General features: G+C 43.3%; 1 protein-coding gene and 1 long non-coding RNA gene across 2 annotated transcripts in view; one reads left to right on the plus strand and one right to left on the minus strand.

Moving 5' to 3' along the window:
* Nucleotides 1-4,877, minus strand: part of FRAS1 (Fraser extracellular matrix complex subunit 1) — a 431,004-nt gene extending 426,127 nt beyond the window's left edge. The window contains exon 1 of the mRNA XM_045473641.1: nucleotides 4,056-4,877. Within this exon, the coding sequence (XP_045329597.1) occupies nucleotides 4,056-4,131 (76 nt within the window). The 5' untranslated portion in view covers nucleotides 4,132-4,877. The remainder of the gene's footprint in view (nucleotides 1-4,055) is intronic.
* Nucleotides 2,309-6,467, plus strand: LOC123595805. Its single transcript, XR_006711384.1, has 2 exons — nucleotides 2,309-3,210; nucleotides 3,360-6,467. It is a non-coding gene; the product is annotated as an uncharacterized LOC123595805 (long non-coding RNA).
* The last annotated feature ends 7,627 nt before the right edge of the window (nucleotides 6,468-14,094 follow it).

Genomic DNA, 14,094 nt, shown 5'->3' on the forward strand with positions numbered 1-14,094 from the left:
TAGTTAAAATAGAATCGTTTTCTGGACCGACAGGACAGCTCATGTCCTGATTATTGTAAACCAGGATTCAGATCAATTAATAGAGTAGTTAAAATGAAAATGGGCCAACTGTTTTTGAACTATTGTAAGATTTGGCACACAACTCCAACTCTGCCATGTGGTATTCTCCTCCCTTCTCCTGAGCCATGTGGTGGAGGGTATTTATGACTACTTGTGTCTGAATAAAATTGAGTGGTATTGCCACTCAAGTCCATAACAGTGAATACAGATGACTGTGGCTTCACTAAACAATGTATATGCAGAATCCAATCCCTAGAGGAGAAGAGAAATGTAGTACGATGGAAATATGAGCCTATGACAATACACTTCTTTATTTTCACTAGCAGATAGTTGCGAAAGTGCAATTATTCAATAGTGGGAAACCCACCAAGCACCGATGTTCACCTATCTCCTATTTCTGTTTTACTAATATTAATAATTTCTGGGTATGCAAACTTCTTCAGGACAGGTAATATGATTCCCCCTATCAGAAGTAACTGCACACATAAGCTCTCAATAAAGATTTGTGGAATGAAAGAATGAAAGGACAGGCTATCTATCCCAGTGAATATCTTCTCTTTCTCCGCACTGAGTTTTAAGCATTAAATCTTACACAAAAGGAACTCTCTAGCCAAGAGTGGAACCAAATATGCTGATCCATAAATAAAACATGCTGTCTATCAAATTATCTTTTCCAATGTATTCTATTAATGGCATTTACAAGAAGAATCGGGAAGATTGTGGGATTGGCTAAAGCCCCATGGGGAGAATGGGACACAGACAAGTAGAACTCAATTCTGACAACCTCCAATTCAATAATCTTCTCCTATCTCCAAGCCACCATGTTCTATCTAGCATTACTTCACAGGACTTGCAACAGGTCAACACAACTCAAAATGTACTTCTCCAAAGCATGTCATGGCAAAGCTTGTCTGATTCATTAAGCAGCCATGTTCGCTAGTTTCTCTGTGACTTCTTGATTTAATTAAGTTCTCAAATCATAGTGATTTGTCAGCTTGGCAATATAAGACAGCATAAAATAACACTGCCAGTGATTTGCTTATAAAATTCATTTTTCTTTTAATAACTAAAATAAAATTCAGAACCAGAAAGTTGCAAGTGACCACAAAGAAGGCAGCAAATGTTGATATTTTTTCCTATGTTTGATGATTAGCAAAAGCATTTGACAGCTATCACCTAGCCAGCTGACTTCTGCATTTGGTAAATGACAGAGCCACAGCCCAAAGAACTTAGGTGGTTCACTCAAGGTCATACAGCCACTTATCATAGAGGCCAGTCTAAACTTAATTCAAAAGAGTGTGATTACACAATACTCATTCATCTGACCAATATTTTTTTTTAGCACCTAGTGTGTACTAGGAGCTGAGGTGGAGATGTAAGACTAATTAGGAACCATCCTAGGCCCTCAGTGAGCATACAGCTATGTGAAGAAAACCCAAATCTCACCTTCATCAACTGTAATTGTAGAATTAGTCAATGGGGTACTAGAAGCATATATGAGATGCCCTCTGAGCACTAAGAAGAAAACATAAATTCTGCCATAGCCTGGTCAGCAAAAGTATCGAACCATACATCACACCACGAGAGGCACACATGTGAATACTTCTTTTCCATCTTTAAAAATCATTGGGGTGCCTGGGTGGCTCAGTTGGTTAAGCTTCCAACTTTGGCTCAGGTCATGATCTCTGGGTTCATGCTGACAGCTCAGAGCCTGGAGCCTGCTTCGGATTCTGTGTCTCCTTGTCTTTCCGCCTCTCTCTCTCTCTCTCTCTCTCTCTCTCAAAAGTAAGTAAACGTTAAAAAAAATGTTTTTTTAATCATTGCCAAGGCTAATAATAAAAACTTGAAGAAATCTGTAAGATCCTTAAGTTTTCCATCCTTGACTTCAGTGCTCTTATTTTTAAGAGAAAAAGAAAACCCTGACAGAAGCAAATCAGAAGTCTCATTAGATGACAGCTGATTTTTTGGCTGTGGGTCTGATATCACTTAATTAAATTAATTAAATAAGATAATGTATGCAAAGTGTTAGCATAGTGGAAGCCAAGTAACTTGCTCAAAAAATGTCCACCTTCATTCATTCATCATTAGATAAGCACCATTATGACTCAGATGGAAACTCTCAGACATCTACCAGTCCAATTTGTGAACTGATTCTAGAATGCCCTGAAGGTGGGGTGAACCAGTAAGAAGCAAAGTTTCCAAAGAATCTTTGGAGGAATAGCGCCCCTGGCGCCCTGCCCTCCTCCTCCGGGATCAGAAGACTTTGGACATTCTTAAACTTCGCCCATTGTACCAACCAGTCTTCCAAAGAGCGAACCCTGCAGGCTCTTAATAATAATGGCTTTTGTAATTTCAAGAGATTTGGTTCTGAAAAAACGGCGTCATTCCAACTGCCCCCTGGTGAGCTATCAGGGAAAGAGAACACGTTTTCCGCGTTGCTAGGGTATGATTCTAAAGAAGAAACTGCCACCACCAAGTGAAAACATAATTTTTCTCTAAGTCTCAAATTCTGATTTGGGTGGCCTGGGTTAACTCTCCCACCTGATTTATTATTGCAAGTAAGCCCTAGAATTTTTTTTCTTTTTTTTAAGTATGCACACGTACAGTGAAGACATTTCTACAGGGTATGCCCTATTTGAAGTCTTGCCCAGGCTCCAGACGTGCTTTTCCGGGGTAAAGTAATTGACATGCTTCCCGGGAGGGTGCGGACAGGCGGTACCTATACCCATGGTAAAGTCCCCATCACTGTGCGTGGACTCCCAAGGCCACGCCACTTTCTCTGGAGAAACTAGCAAGGAAAAGGCAGCTGCTCTGATGGCCAGAGGTCGATCCAAGGCAGGGCTTTGTCCTCTGCCTGGCCTCCTGCCGCCCCCCGCCCTGCGCCCAGGCTCCGCACCCTCAACTGCCCGAACCCAGCAGCAGGCGAAGGCGCCCCGCCCCGCCCGGCGCCCGCCGCCGCCGTGGCTGCGGGTCTGATTTGCGGCGGAACAGGTGAACTCTCCTTCCCGCAGCTGGATGAATAATGAATGGAGACGGGAGGGGAAGCCAAGAGCCCGCGGCGGTGGATTAAGTCGTCTTCCTCCCAGTCCGCCGGCACCCTTCCCCCTCTCCAAGCACTATCTAGACGACTTTCCCGTCTCCCCGGAGCAGGTAGGAACTCACAGCGCCTCGCATCCCCGGGCCCGCCATCCCATGACCCCCAAACTCTTAAATTACTTATGGATGCATTTATTTGCCTGAGCCCCGACTGCCTTTGCTATCATGGCGACAATTCCCACCGTCTCCTTTCTCTCCCCCAGGTCGGGGTTCTACACACAGGTTGGAGCCCCGGAAGAAAACCAGGAGTGAGGGCGAAGTAAGAGAATGAAGCTAAACTCTTATTAATCACTTTTTCCCCCCTAGGGAAGCAGGCAGGCTCGTAGGCTCGTGCCTCTCTGTACTAGGGAGATTTCTCTTAGTGCGTTTGAATTGTCTACGTACAGAACGCGCTCTATCTAGTTATAAAATCTTTACTGGACTTTACAGGGACACTTCCTGGGGCGAGGGGGCAGGGAGAGTGGCGAGGGCTTTAAGGTGCCGGATTTTTGTTTCGTGGGAGCGGAGGTATTTTTACCCAGGTAAGAGCAATTGTTCGCTCCTCGCCTACGTTCATGCAGTCGCTTTCCGTTGGGGGCAGCGGGGAAGTGGCAAAAAAGAGAATCCAGTCTCGGAGATGCCACCTCAATTGGCCACCCACCCAACCAAATGCACTAAGGGCAGAGAGGGAGGCGGGAGACGGGCTTGTGATCTGAATGCAAAACAATCAAGGAGTAGGAATCTTCTCAGAAAAAGCCCACTCCAGTTTCACTCCCACCCACCCATCACCCCCAAAGAAACTTCCACCCGACCCCCAATACCATAAACACGCTTGACTTTTTAAACGGCACGACCTCTCCCCCCCCCGCCCCCCCCCACACACACAAGGGGGGAAGGGGGGAAAGACACCGCTCTCTCACCTTCGGAATGATGAGGCAATGCCGCAAATTCCGCCAATGCTAGGGCCACCCCGAGCCACACTTTGAAGGCACCCATTGCCGCTTCGACACCCACACTGGAAGAGCCCAGCCTTCAGCATCCAAGAACCAGCTCTCGCCCCAAACACCGGCTCTGGCGCCCGGGCTGGCGCGCACCGAGAGCGGGGGTTGGCGGGCGGCTACCTCCGGGGAAATGCGGCGCTGCCCTGGCCCCGAGTGACACTCTTCAGCAGCCCGGAGGCGCCGGGCCGCGCGGGGGATTCAATTCACCCACTGCCCGGACGGAGAGCGCGCTCAGGTCTCCCGCGGAGCAGCACGCCAACGTGGGCTGAGCTTGGAGAATAAAAGAGGAGGCAGAGCGCAGTTCTCCGCTGTAGACTCGCCGGAAAGTTCCCGTCACAGGCTCATCGGACCTCCCAGCATTTCTCTCAGACCCGATGCGTCCGCTCCAGGGTCCCCGGCCGTGGAGATCCCGGCGCAGGTTGGTCCGGAGCAGCTTTTTAAAGTTCGCTTGACACTCTACGTCGGCGCTGCGTAGGCAGAGAGGGTCGCCGGGAGCCCAGAAAGACCCACCCACCCCTAGGCCGGGCCACCCGGCTCCGCGGACCTCAGCCCCCGGTGGCCGCTCTCTGGAAACTTTGTGCCGCGCTGCGGGCAGCTCCCGGACTCGGCGGCGCTGCAGCCGCACGGCGCCGCCTCTGGCCGCGCTCCCTGCAGCAGCCGGTTCGAAAGCTTCCTAGAAAAGAACGGGGGCGGCGCCTCGGGGGGCGCTGCTGCTACTTTCTCGCCTCCGCCCCTCTCCAGGGTGAGGAGGGCTGTGGGGGCGCGGCTTGCTCCACGGGGACTGCCACCTCGGCGCTGTACACCCGGAGCTAGTCTGCAGGGTTGAGGTGTGATTACGGGAGTGCAGGAGGCGCCATAATTTTAAATGCACGGAGGTAAGAGCTAGGGAGGCTGGAAGGGATCCCGAAGTCAATGCTGCCACTCGGACTAGAGAGCCCGCATACGCACAAAATAAGGCCCCCTCTGGATCCCAGCGTTTAGAGGACACACGCTCCGCCTCCCTCCCCTCCTTCCTCTCTCCTTTGCTCGGTGTGAAAATGGACCCAGGGACTCGGAGCTTTGGCAGAGATTCCAGAGAGTCACGTGGGGAAGGGGAGAATCTAGGAGGGGGGCAGTGAGGGGAGGCCGAGAGAGCAACCTGATCCCCTTATTCGTTCTGCTGGAGTACATATTGCCTTTGTCTGGGGCGAGATCAAAAGTGGTCACACCAGGGTGGGCAGGGGGAGGGGGAGGCGGTGATGGGTGGTCCTTGCTCACTGAGAACCTGCCAACCGGGTCCTCACCTCTCGATTCAGGAGGGACCCATCCGGGAGGGGGTTTTACCAGCATTCAAAGGCCCTGTCGCTATCCTCCACCCCCACACCCCGCCACTCCTGCTGGACTAAGTGCGTGAGGCGGACCTGATCCACCTTGGTGGTTCTGAGACCCTCCTGTTGTCCCACCATGGGTTTTACCAGCAACCTGCGAGGGTCTTGGCTTGTGTGTCCTAGGCAGGGCCTCCCACCGGGCCGGGAATGCACCTTTACCTCTGGCAGAGAGACTGTCAGTGGAACACTGGGCGGTCTAGGCGAGGTGGCTCCAGCTGCGCCCCCAAATGCCAGTGAGTGGGAAGTAAACCTCTGGGCTACGCAGACTGGGGCGCACACTTGAAGAGTGGAGTCAGGACTGAGTGACGACAGCAATTTTTATATGACCAAATAAAAAGAGCTGGTCTTGGGTTAATCGCTTTACGATGAGAATGGTTGCCTCAAGAGAGATGCTGGCTGGGATCTGACTGACCCGGAGGAAACACGTCCTGGTTCCTTTAGTTGACCTGACTTGGGTGAACGTGTGGAAGGGGAGTTTGCCCAAGCTGCACACGCTAGGCTGTGAAACAGTGGGGGGGGGGGGGGGGGGGGCACTTGTTTTCAGTCTTTACAACCATCCTAAAGGTGGGCCAACGTGCTAATGCTCTCAGCCGCAACTTGGAGCAAGTGTAACTTAGTTATGTTATAAGTTGTAACTGACGGATATCTGCCATCCCTGTATGTATTCCTATTTAGCTAGAGCAAAATGGGAACCTCTAAAAACCGGGCACTGACTTTTGAGTTTTTAGAGGAGCCAGGGGGTTTGCATCTCACCCTCAGTCTCTCCTGGGTTGCGGGGGTCTCAGGAACAGAGTATGTTTATCACCTTTGTACCTGAAACACAGAGTAGTAGATGCTCATTAAACGTTTGTTGAAAGAACGGACTGAGTAAAATAGTCCCTAAAAGCAGTGGCCACATCAAGTGCAGTGGGGCCCCAAAAAAGACCCCTCCTCTTCTTTCATTTAGAAAAACCTGCCCTCCCCCCAAAAAGACCCCTTCCTCTTTTTTCATTTAGAAAGTTCACATTCTCTCCATCCCATGTAACGTGCTATGAAAACTCAGCTTCCAACACACTCTGGCAACCAGCTTACCACTCCTAACACACTCCTTATAGAAATTTTGTAGCCACCACTGACTGGAAGTAACTTAGACAGTTTGTTCTCTCAAGAATCAATTTGGTTAAAAAAAAAAAAAAAAAAAAAAAAAAAAAAGACCATACAATCATGGCCCTCAAAGAAGTTTCAGTAAGACATATTATACTTGTGCTACTTTTCAAAAAGGAGAGGAGGTGGAGGGAGAATATCATTTCCAAGTTACACCCAATTCACCATATGCAGTATTTCTATATAACATCCCCCTCTCTGCCCCGCTCCACCACCGGCCGTGCACAGGTGTCCACACTGGCCCACATACATTATCCTCCCTCCCCTCAGCCCTGATTAGGGAGAGAGCAGGTATCCCCAGAGCCCCACCCCAAGATGATCAAATGGTTGAAAGGGTCAACCAATCAGTAATATTAGGCACATTTAGCACCTTCTGTGGGCACCTAAATTGAGACGTCAGGAAAAGAATTATATTAGCATAATCTATTTCATTATGATAGAAATTTAGTAGGCATTTTTATGGATATAGAACTAATAGTAACTAGCTTATCTGTATACGTTAACCTCTACAAATGTTGTGCTTCACTCCAACAACCAATGCTTCCCCTGGCAAGGAGTTCATCGTTCACTAGCCAGAGACAGCTGTTTCTGTATCTTCAATACGTCCTATAGTATCTCCTTGGATTGGCCCTACTGTCACCTACTGACATTTCCCTGGCCTTGGTGCTGCCCAATCTAGGGAACTGATTTATCAATTCCTCCTGTAAAACATGATAGCAAAAACAACAATAATAGCTAACACACATAAAAATAACAATAGCCTAACACTGTACACTTTTACATTTAATCCTCCAAGAACCCTATGAGACAGGTACCATTATTATTTCCATTTACAGGAGAAATACTGATGTTCAGAGAGTTAAGTAATCTGTCCAGAGTCAGATGACTAAAAAATGGCAAAGCATATTAGAGCAAGCAATGCCAGCTGCAAAAGCAGGCAAACCCCCGAATTGTAGTGTCTTAAGACAACAAAAGGTTATTTCTCAATCACATCCTGGCCCTGGGTGTAGGTGACTTCTTCTTATTGCTAGTGCGTGATGGAACACATGGCATGTAGCTTCCACATATGGGTAAAAAAGCGATAAAGGAGGTACTGCAATCCCTAAGGGCGTTAGCCCTTCCTCTTAGAGCCCAGTGGCAAGAATGCGTCACATGACCCCAACCTAACTGCAAAAAAGGTCGGACCCATAGGAGGAAACATGGATATTTAGTGAGTACTAACTGTATTGATCCACTCCAGAGCCCCTGCTCTTAACTCTCTGAACTATCCTTAGCTCCACTATTTTGCCTCTTAGCAAAGCCCCGGTTGAACCTCCCCTGCTAACACTAGGGCTTTTGTGACCTTTGTTGCAACTGCTCTACTGTTTCTCCAACTTATCTTTACTCTCCTATTGGTCCACTTTACTCTCCTTTTCCTTTCTCCCTTCTGCCCCCTTTCCTCTGCTTCTCACTGTCTTCTTTCTGCACAACCCCACCCTATGCATTGAGTCTTCTATCACGTCTTTCTTCTCCTACCTGCTCTGGGAGTGATCCTGCAGTGTTACTGCTTTTGTTCTGGTTTGTCAGTTTCAGCATGTGACAATATTTGTGGCTTTTTTTTCCCTGCTTCAAATAGTTATACCAAAAAGAATAAGCGAATAATAGAAGTAAATACTGATGGGCTCTGCCATAATCTAACCCCTGCACAAGAATAACTGCAGCAAACACATTCAAACATTTTTCTCTGCTTAACTGAACTTAATTCTTTTTACAAAAACAGAGTCATAATTTACATGCTATTTTGTAACCTGCCTTTTTTTCTCCCACTGAACAGTATAGCTAGACCACAACATTCTAAGCCAAATCATATTGATCTATCTCATTCTTTTTAAGGGCTTCTTGGGTTTGTATTGTATGGATAGATCTTTATATATTTACCCAATCCTCTGTTAAGAACATTTACATTGTTCCCAGTTTTTTGCTGTTATAAATAATGCAGCAGTAAACGTCCTTATAAAAGTCCTTTGTGCACTTACCCAATTATTTCCCTGGGGTAAATTTTGGAGGCAAAAGTGCTGGGTCAAAGGGATGCATATTTTCATTTTGATACCTGTCATTTAATCTTTATAAATCTCAAAAGGAGAAATGATATTTTGCTTAATACAACTTATTAACTATGTCACCTCAAGCAGATTACCCTCCTTGAACTTCAGATTTCCTGCCTAAAAAATGGGCATTGCAATAAAAGTCCATTACATGAAAACTCCTTACAGGACCTCTGTTTGCACCGAATAAAATAAAAATGCCTAGCACCATATGTGACATGTTAGCCACTTAACAGATGTTAGCCAAGTGAAATACATGTACTTTTTAAATCTGCATTTCTTTGCTCATTAGTAAAGTAAAACAACTTTTCTTATTTTTATGTATTTCTTTGTGTGTGTCTGAATGATCTTCTTATATTTCTGTTAGTGGGGTTTTTGATTCTATGTAGAATTGTAAGAGTTCTTTATGTATTCAGTATATTAATCCTTTTCTATGAATTTAAGTATTCCTGTACAGAAAGAGAGTCACTATTTACCATTTATTTTTGTGGGAAAGAAGAGGTTCCCCAGCAATGTCAATGGAAGGACATATGAGACCAACCCCGCCCCCCAAAAAAGGGCTTAGTATCTAGAATTTTTTCCTGGAATAAAATAAACTAAAACCCCAAGTTTTTTTGTTTTTTGTTTTTGTTTTTTGTTTGTTTGTTTCCTTGTTTTAGCTTCCCCTTTTGAAACAGCCACCCAACCTTGTACACTGGTTCAGTTGTAGCAATTGTGGTAGGCTGGGTTCTCTTCTTTTTGGTTGATACCCCTGCATCACTGTTGTCAAATAGTTTTAATATCACCCCTGTGCCTCTAGTAACGACACAGCAGAAAGCCAAGCATCAGAGGTCACTGAAAATGCCAAATGGCAACAGCAACCAAAAGAGGAAACCAGGTCATGTCAGCACATTTAATCAAGTTCTTTCCCACTCAGACTACACTGGCTTTTGTTTTATACATAAAAGTCCTATATGACTGGACCTGATTCATCCTACATTTTACTACTGCATACTTACATCTAGATTTTTTAAACTTCATTTGTTGTTCTCTGTATCACTAATTATCTTCTGTTTACACCGAGAATACTTGTCTATCTAATCAGTACTGGTAATAAGTACAATGTAGTCATGGCAATGAGAAAAAATTACTGAAAACTTTGTAGGAAACTAATTTTTTTTTTTTTTACTAATCATCTAGTCACCTTGCTGAGCTGTATATTCCCTCTTGTATTTATTTCTACTGAAAGAAGTAAGAGGAGGTCAGGTATAAAAAGAAGAGATGCAAAGAAAGGAAACAGGATTTCCAGATGCTCTTTGCTTTTGCTTCAGATTAGAAGCTATTTCAAAACACACACCACCTCTACCCTTTCCCCCCCCTTAAACAATGAAATATTCTGAACAGCTTATATGATACAGAATGTGCTGAATAGATTATAACTTTTCCATAAAATGAAATATTATATAGAGATTTAAAATGATAGTTTAAACATACATTTGTTGACATGGAAATATGTTTTCAAAATATTATTGGGTGAAAAATATAGGTTATGTGATAATAATACAATGTTCCTATGCTTTCGCTTATAGACATGTACTTTAATACATTTATACACACACGTCCATACACACACATCTCAAAAGATATACAGTTGACCTTCGAACAATACAGGTTTGAACTCTGTGAGCCCACATATACATGAATTTTTTAATATAAATACAGTATGTGCTATAAATGTATTTTCTCTTCCTTATGATTTTCTTAATAATATTTTCTTTTCTCTGGCTTCCTTTATGGTCAGAATACAGTATAGAATACATGCAACATACAAAATATGTGTTAATTGACTTCCAGTCAAATGTGGACTATTAGTTTTGGGTGAATCAAAAGTTATAGGTGGACTTTTGACTATGCAGGAGGTCAGTGTCCCTACCCCTAAGTTGTTCAAAGGTCAGTTGTACACCGAAATATTATCTGAGGTTGCAGGTGACTTAATCTCTTTTTTTAGCTTGCCTGTATTTTCACATTCTTCTATACTAAATTCATATATAACTGTTGGAGGAATTTTCAAATAACAGAATCAGCTAATTCAAACTATCTTAAACTATACATGGCATTTACTGTCTGTCATAATTAGAAACTAAGGCTTTCCTTAGAAGATCTTTAGATTGGGTTCAACTTAGTACTTTAATGATGTTATAAAGGAGCTGAATTCTTTCTTTCTCTCCACTCTGCCTTTGTGATAGACATTACTAGTGCTCACCCACATTTCCTGGCTACATGGGATTTCACATTTTTTCTCAGCCCATTCACAGTTAGGCAAGGCAGGTAATTAGATCTAGACCTACACTGTCCAATACAGTGGCCACTATGCACATGTGCCTACTGAGCTCTATACATCAGATGGCAAAGACTTAGAACACACAAATAAAGAATATAAAATATCTTGGGGTGCCTGGGTGACTCAGTAATTTAGGTGTCCAACTCTTGATTTCAGCTCAGGTTATGTTCTCATGGTTTGTGAGTTCCAGCCCCCTGTTGGGCTCTGCACTGACAGCATCGAGCCTGGTTGGGATTCTCTCTCTCCCTCTCTCTCTGTCCCTCCCCTGCTCATTCATGCTCTCTCTCTCTCTCTCTCTCAAAATAAATAAATAAACATTAGAAAAAATAAAGTATGGGCACCTGGGCGACTCAGTCGGTTAAGTGTCCAACTTCAGCTCAGGTCATGATCTCACAGTTTGTGAGCTCGAGCCCCATGTCGGGCTCTATGCTGACAGTTCAGAGCCTGGTTTCTATGTCTCCCTCTCTCTCTGCCCCCTGCTCATGCTCTCTCTCTCTCAAAAATAAACATTAAAAAAATTATTAAAGAATATAAAATATCCCATTAACTTTTATATTAATTACATGTTGAAATGATAATATTTTGAAGATAATTTTAAACATATTATTAAAACTAACTTTACCTGTTCCTTTTTACTTTCAAAAATATGGCTACTAGAAAATTAGGTTTTCTTATGTCAATTATGCATCTATTAGAATGGTGTAAATAAATAAATAAATGTTTTAAAGTAAATTTGAAAAACTGATAAAATCAAGCACTGGCCATGATGTGGAACAACTGGAACTCTCATATATATTGCTGGTGTTAACATGAAATTGTGCATTTTGGAAAATAGTTTGACAGTTTCTTATAAAATTAAACATGAACTTACTATATGATTGAGTCATCCCACTGGTAAATGTTTACCCAAGAGAAATGAAAACCTATATTCACACAATAATGTTTTCTATTGGCTTTGTTCGTCACCAAAAACATTTGGGGAACAACTTAAATGTCCCTCCACTGGGAAATAAACAAACCATAGTAAATCCATACAATGGAATAGTATTCAGCAACAAAAAGGAACAAACTACACACAACAGCATGTTTGAATGTCAAATGCATTATGCTAAACAAAAAGAGCCAAATCCAAAAGCTACATACTCTATCATTCCATTTATGTGGCATTGTTGAAAGGCAAAACCATAGGGTCAGAAAATAGATCACTGGTTGCCAGGGGCCGAGGGTAGGAGGAGGGATTGACTACAAAAGGCACAGGGTAATTCTTGGGAGAGACGGAAGTGTTCTAAAATTTGCTTGTAATAGTAATTATGTGACTATATGTGTTTGTTGAAACTCACAGAACTGTACCCTAAAAAAAGTAAATTTTACTGTGGGTAAATTATACCCTAACTTACAAGATAAAAAACACATAACAAACAAACAAATCATAGCAAACAAGCATTACCTCCAAATTTGGTAATAGCAACAACAATAATAATAAAGTTAGTCATGTGAGTCACCTGTGGTTCCCATTATATTTCTATTGGATAGCAGTTTTATTTTTTTTAATTTTTTTAAAATTGTTTTTTTTTTTTTAATGTTTATTTTTGAGAGAGACAGAGACAGAATGCGAGTGGGTTAGGGGCAGAGAGAGAAGGAGACACAGAATCCAAAGCAGACTCCAGGCTCTGAGCTGTCAGCCCAGAGCCCGACATGGGGCTCGAACTCATGAACTGTGAGATCATGACCTGAGCCGAAGTCGGACGCTCAACCAACTGAGCCACCCAGGCGCCCCATGGATAGCACTGTTTTAGACAATGGGCTGTGTTGCTTTTGACCCAAAACGAATATAGCCATGCTCCCTTCCCTGGCCTCACTGACGTCTGAAATCTATGATGGTAGCATCATAAGATGATGGAATCTCTCAATAAGCCCAAATCCCAACAGAAATGTTTGGAACAAAGGCCCCTGCCAACACTCACTGGACAGGTTGTGTCAGAAATATACTTTATCTTGTTAACAACAAAGATTTGGAGGTTGTTACTTCAGCATAACCTAGGCTTTCCTGACCAATGCTGCCTTCCACTGTGTCAGTTTCGCTTCCACTTGGATCCAGCTTTTCAATACAAAATAACTTTAAGCAATTCTCAGAGCTACATGCTTCCCTCCCCCCCCCCCATTCTACAAAGAGTTAAACCAAAGCTATGTAAGAAAAGCAAGAATCTACTTTCTCATGAACCCCTAGCAAATGTTTTTCTTGTGTTTCACTGGTCCACATTCACTCTCATGCCCATGGATTTTTGGGAAATACAAACATTCAGTCTACTAGAACCTACAAAGAAAACAAAGACTCCATGAGGTAGTAATTACTAAATATATTCTCTATGAGGGAAAATTCAACAGAATGCAAAGAATTCTCCTGAAGCCAGCTCGTTTTCAGCATATTCTTTCCAAGGCAATACAGCTAGGAATCAACATTACTGAATTCAAGCCTCTTGATGTATCCTGGCTCCTTATGCCCCACTACCAATGTTTTTTAAAGACCTCAGGGCAGAAATGACAAAGAACAACATATTCTACCTTCTCATAAGCAAATTCATGACTTTGAGATTATTTTCACTGCAATCCAAAGATACTGGCCTTCACAAAGCATGGAAAAAGAGACCATTATCTCACTGAGCCCAGGAAGTAACACCTAGTATGCAGTCTAACTCTAAGACTAACTGGTTGACTGACTTCAAATACGTCATTAATAGATCTTCTAAATCCTCATCTGTAGAAAGAAGATAATAATACTTGGGATTAATTTATCAACCTTGGTTGTTTTGGGTCTCAAATTAAGAAAATGGATATGAAAATCTTTGGAAACATTAAGAACACTATACAAATGTACAGTATTATTATTAAGAACTTTGGCTAGGTCAGACATTTTTATGTACAAAGCAGTTTTAAGACTATGAGTAATCATCCTGTAGTAATTGGATATGTAAATGCTCCCAGAGGTCTACTTCAGCAGGCTATTCAGATAAATCAAAACTGATGATGATGATGTTGATGATGAT

The sequence above is a fragment of the Leopardus geoffroyi genome, chromosome B1 (assembly GCF_018350155.1).
Source record: "Leopardus geoffroyi isolate Oge1 chromosome B1, O.geoffroyi_Oge1_pat1.0, whole genome shotgun sequence".
Lineage (NCBI taxonomy): Eukaryota > Metazoa > Chordata > Mammalia > Carnivora > Felidae > Leopardus > Leopardus geoffroyi.